The sequence below is a fragment of the Cinclus cinclus genome, chromosome 1 (genome assembly GCF_963662255.1).
Source record: "Cinclus cinclus chromosome 1, bCinCin1.1, whole genome shotgun sequence".
NCBI classification, from domain to species: Eukaryota; Metazoa; Chordata; class Aves; order Passeriformes; family Cinclidae; genus Cinclus; species Cinclus cinclus.
Window position 1 is genome coordinate 116,276,103 of NC_085046.1, and position 6,000 is coordinate 116,282,102.

The window sequence follows — 6,000 nt, forward strand, 5'->3', positions numbered from 1 at the left end:
CTTAATGACTTGAAAGTGACTGAATAATACTTTTAGGGAAAAAAACTCCAGCAAAATACCATAATCAAGCAGGCTGTCAATTAGTTTCACTAATGGGATGGTATATCTGTAAATAGCTTTCAAAGGCATGGCACAAAGATTTTTGAAAGATACTTTCAGATTTGGAATGACTGGGGAGGTCTGGGTTAAGAAGGTTTATGCAATTTTCGCTTCCTAACATTTTAGATCTTCTTCATACTTCTGTCATCCTATTGGGCAGTCATCCTTGGAGAATAAATGATATTGATATCCTGGATGTCACATCACTGGTAAAATGAGGAGAGAGTTCAGTAGAAAAGATCATAGATAAAATTTCTGTGCCAGTCCCCTTTCTAAGGCAGCTTCTGAGAGGATCCTTCTTGCAGTGCAGCCCTGTAGAGAAGTGTGGTACTTACATGTTACAAGGTAGAGCAGTTTTTAAAATTATGATCTATCCCACTGGTGAAGACTAAGAAGAAAATCTGGTGCAAATATCTTAATAATTACTGTGGAACATTGAAATATTCCCCTTCTAGCTTCCAGTAATAAAAATTTAAGTAAAAGGTTGTCTCTTAGTAATTTTCTACTGCTTTATCCTGTTTTAACCTGATTACCATCTGCCAGTACTTTATAGAGAAAGAGCAATAATCAGAGTGCCACAAATGATTACTGATCTCTCTTCTCCTCACTTTCTTAATTGTCCTGCACACATTTTCCCTCCTTTTGTCCTCTACATAAGTGAGAAGCTACTCCTGTGATCCTGCAATGGAATGTGTGATTCTTCTGCTACATGACTTAAGTGCTCAGGCTTAGTATAGGGAGGGGAAATGGATAGTGTTGGCTTCAGACAGATAGCTGGGTCAGTCTGGCTTCTGCAGTGAAGGGTTTAAAGGCAGTGGATCTCTTGAGGATGGGAGGCAATGGAAAAAAAAAGCAAACAGTTTATTCAGGAACAAACATGATTATGTGGAAAGTTTATGTAAGCTACAAGTGCAAATATTGGAAAATCCAAAGTTTGGACTTTATGCTGTAGCACTGACTTATCATCAATCCCCCCATTCTGCTTCCTCTTTCTAAATGATTTTTGGTTCCTTTTCTGCTCGTTACACTGTCCTCAGTTGCATCATGCCTTGTCTTAATAAATGTAATGGCATTGATATATTGCCATTCAAAAAAAACCTCAGTACAAGGAGAATAATTCAGTGCAAAACAGTATTTGGCATCCCATAGGCTAAGAAAATCTTCTGTACATAAAACAAGAAGTTTGAGCAGCTACTAGTCTGTCTCTGTCTTGGAAAGGGGACTGCTGGAGGTGCCAACCATTTGAGCTATCAGCTTTGGGGCTTCCTTCCATTTATAAAATGGGGAGGCAAGCATCAATAGGATCTAAGGTATTCCAGGCCAAGAGACTTTAGGATTTACTAAGAATTGTGCTATCGCCATATTGCTGCTCTCTCCATACCCTGAACTTCCAGACATGCTCAGAGTTTTCCAACTTCGAAAGAAATTAGTAATATACCAATCAGCTGACAAGCTGTTTGCACAGGGCCTGCCAGCAGGTCAGTGGGATAGTGCCAGAGAAGCTGAATTCCAGATAAGAAGGTGGAAAAGGAGAAAGGATTTTTTTTTTCTGAGCTCTGATTCTTTTACGCTCACTTCAAAGGAAAGCAAATTTTAACTTGCATATGGGTGAATGCGCTGGATAAATAGCAGTAAGGCAACCCGAAATGTCATCTGTCTAGAAAAGAATAACCCTCAAAATTACTGATGACAGCGGATGCACTTTCTTCAGCCAGCAGCACACTGCACTTTTCTCACTCAGGCAGATTATGACAGGCGTTCCTCTGATATGGCCCGTGAATGAATGAACATCACTTTAATGGACTGCCTGGGTGGACAGCCCGCACACATTTGCACTTCCAAGCACAGCAGGTAGTGAACTCTAAAGGAACATTTCACACTGGCCATTAAGCATCCAGCATGACCACAAAACTGTGGTGACACAAGGAAAGAGCAATTCCCTGGAAATAGGGATCATGTTTTGCAGCCAGCTGCAGATAAAATAACCGGCTTCTGCTGTAACCTGCTATTATCTGTGGGATGCTAAAAAATCCTCTCCCTAGGATTTTAAGTTTCTCTCTTCATGACTGTAGTTAATGACTGGACTACGTGGAGTGTTCGTTATTTAGTGACTGAATATCCCTACTGCTGACAAGTTGTGGTTGTTGGTTTGGTTTGGGGTTTTTTGGTTTTTTGGGGTTTTTTTTGTAAGTTTTGTTTTGGGTTTTTTTTTAAATTTAAAACATAGTACTATAGAACTGTATAGAACACTTTTTAAATTGAACTTTCTTCCAGGTTTATGCAACTTTCTGAAGCTAATTAATGTAGAGTCCTGTGAATCTATGGCAGAAATCGTCCATAATCCATTAACCAGGCAGAAATAAACAAAAACAATTGTTGTATATCATCCCTAAACCAATATTTTCTTCTTGGAAAACCTACATAAATGTTGCTGTTACTTAATGTTGGCCAATTACATAGAGGTATGTATGCATCTAAAAGTTCATTCAGTGTAAAGTTTTAAGGTATTTGATGCCTGCTTACACTGAAATGTATGCAACAATGTCTTTGCCTCCAACGAAAATAAAAATTCAATTTTTTATGTTTAATGGCACTTGTCGTCTTAGTCCTGGAAGACTACTAATTATAAGGGATGAAAATACCAGGTAAAATAAAAAATTGTTTTTTAAAACTAAAAGTAACTAATAATTCAAATAATTGATGATGAATCTTCATATTAAAGAGCTATAAGCTGTAAAATACAGTGTATAATGAAAAATGGCACATTCCATTGCCTTGTGTGATGGAACAGCTTCTTGCCTTGAGAATGAGCTTCACATAAATTGTAAGTTGAAACTTCAGCTTTTATACTGCACAAGATATCTTGAATTGCAAAAGAGAAAGCCTCAGCTAAACAGGTTTGAGAAGCTCATCTCAACACTTGCTGGATGGTGCTATTAAATATATTCACCTTGTCAGAACAAAGACACGTCTATGTTGTCAGTCATTAATACATCTCAACTTCATTTCTTGCCGGAAAAGATTTGTTGGTTGAAAGGCTAGATGCTTCAAATTCTCTTCCTGATTACAATTGCAGATAATGCTTGTGATTGCTGAGAGGAATGACATGTGGTTCTGAAGTGGTGAATTGCCTAAAAAACATTCTTTTAGCTACTTGTGTTAACATGTGCTCAATTTAAAAAAAAAAAAAAATACAACCCTCCAGACCATTGGAAATTAGGGAAAACTAAAGTGCATTATAAAAAAAAATTTTAAAATCACTGTGGACATGATTTATTTTAAAAGATTATTCAGTAAATATGTAATGTATTAGACATCTAGCATGTATCTCTGAGGTTCCCAGCACATGAAGGAGAACAATCTGTAAAAGCACATCCAGAGGAGGGTCATTAAGTAAATTAGAGGGATGTAGCACTTCTCCTATGAGGAAAGGCTGAGAGAATTGGGATTATTCAGCCTGGAGAAGAGAACGCTTCAGGGTGACCTAATTGTGGCCTTCCAGTACCTGAAGGGAGCCTAAAAGAGAGGTGGAGAGGGACTTTCTACAAGAGCATGTACTGACAGGATGAGGAGGAATGGCTTCAAACTGAAAGAGAGTAGGTTTAGATTAGATTTTAAGAAAATTTCTTTATTGTGAAACTGAGGAGACACAGAAGCAGATTGCCCAGAGAAGTTGGATGCCCCATTCCTGGAAGTGTCCAAGGCCAGGTTAGATGAGTAGCCTGCTCTAGTGGAAGAAGCCCCTGTCTATGGCAGAGGGGTTGGAACTAGATGATCTTTAAGGTCTTTTCCAACCCAAACCATTCTATGATTGTGTGGTTTAAAAATCAACTTTGACAACAGTTCACCTGCAACTATTTCCTCTGTAAGGATTTGATCCTAATAGTGCTCAAGTAAATTTTGGTGCATATTATGGTGTACAGACAACATTCTGAAGGAGAGCTGCAATGTGTAAGAAATACAGTAGAAAGAGGAGGTGCAGATAGGCTGGGGCAGGCACTCGGGCTGGGCAAGCTCTTTAGCACATTAGGTCCTGCTCAGACAGTTTTAAGAGAACAGTTTTGAGGAAGAGGTGATGTTGTGTGATTGAAGTACATCAAGTTCAGTTTTTAGCCATTTCTAGACTCAGGAGGAGAAGTAAACTGAAATCAACAGGAGCATTTCTACAGATTTCAGTGGGTATTTCATGAGTCTGTCAATCTCTAAGTCTCATTTCCCCATTGCCTCACCCTGGATAAGCACTCTTTGTTGACTAGCGAGTGCACACATTGATGGGGAAATGTCAATGTTTCATTCTTTGGTCATACAACATTTAGCACAATGAGTATCAAAATTTTGCATAGGACTTTTGTATATATACCTATATATAAACAAGTGAAGGAGGTTGCTTTCCATGCAACCGAAGAATCCTATTGTACTGTGAATTTGTTAGCTCTGGACATGTCTGCAAAAGGCCCTTTGAAATCAATAGAATAGTCTTTTCCACAAACCCGCTTTTAAGATTTCTAGGATAGCTTGAAATTTTGGCCTCTTGGAGCTAATCAAAATCTTACCAAAATAACAAAATACAAGATTCAGATTAAAAGATCTTTTAAAAAAATCGTTATCACCATAGAAGGAACTAAAAACTCCTCAAGACCGCATTATTTCTGACACAGAAAGTAGAAGGATTCTGAAAAGATGTCCTGACCCCACAAGTTCATCCAGAGAAGATGCTGCTGGTTTTTCATATTTACTGATCACTTGTTTATTCTTTACTCAGCTCTCATGCCTTTGGGTTTTGTTGATGCTTTTCTACAAGTCCATTGAGCCTGAAGAGTTTAGGTGAAATTAGGTTCATAAGTTAAACTGTTTCCATTAACTAAATTTCTGAACACTTAAAAAGGAGTTCAAGAGGAATTATTGAATATATATATATATAAATCTATATAAATATATAGATTTTATATAAATATATGAAATATATAAATATATATATATTGAGATTGCCCTAAAGACAATCAGCTATTTTACTCCATAGTGGTTTCTCTTTACATGCTCTGCACATCCGTGAACACTCCTTTTGCACACACACTGGCAGGAGTGTGTATGTCTGCTCATCCAAATGCTGCCTGTCTTTCCTGGCATGGGACTAAATAAAGGAAGACAGAGCATGGAGCCTTCTGTAAGCAGTTTCCACAGCATCTTTATCTACTTGGTTTATTTCTTGTATGCAAACCTGTGCATGCACTTGCTTTTTTATTTTTTTTTTTTCCTTTAACAGAATTTGTCCACATTTCTTTTTCAGTTGACATATTTTCATTTCCATTTGTTCATTTCTGGAACTGTTGTATTTTCAGTTGATTTCATAGGTGGACTTGACACATACTCCTACCGACAGCCCCCCCAGGAACATGTTGAGTTAAAGCCTGTAAAGCCTGTAGGTAAGGTTCTGGTCCCATGGACCACATTAATCCTTCTAACTGAACTGAACTGAAAGCTAACCTTCTCCTAAAATAATTTGGGCATCAGATTACTAATAATTTAATTATATTTTAATTAGAACTTAATTAAAAATTAATCCACATAAAACATTCGAGTAAGAACACTTTGTCATTGATGGCATATCTGCTAAAGCAAGGATTAGGAGATATCACCATTTCTGCCACATCATGCCTCATCTTAACGCAAGGAGAGGCTCTCACTGAAGGATGGAATTGCTTCCTTGCTGAATTTTTAGCAACAAAAAAACTGGTTTATAGCTTCTGCAGCTGCATAAACCTTAATGAGATTAACCCATTTATAGAAAAGCAGTAGTTTTTACATTTGTCTGGCTACTGAAAGCAAGTTTTGCTGAAAAGCTGTTTGTTGGCTTAAAATCTATCTGTAGAGTTTCACTGGAAGTTCATTATCTCTTTGTCA

The 6,000-nt window shown here is 37.5% G+C and overlaps 1 protein-coding gene across 1 annotated transcript in view; it reads left to right on the top strand.

The window, feature by feature from the left end:
- NKAIN3 (sodium/potassium transporting ATPase interacting 3) overlaps positions 1-5,677 on the top strand; it is a 327,995-nt gene extending 322,318 nt beyond the window's left edge. Inside the window, exon 6 of the mRNA XM_062489320.1 lies at positions 5,439-5,677. Coding sequence (XP_062345304.1) covers positions 5,439-5,575 — 137 coding nt within the window. The 3' untranslated portion in view covers positions 5,576-5,677. The remainder of the gene's footprint in view (positions 1-5,438) is intronic.
- Positions 5,678-6,000: the final 323 nt, after the last annotated feature.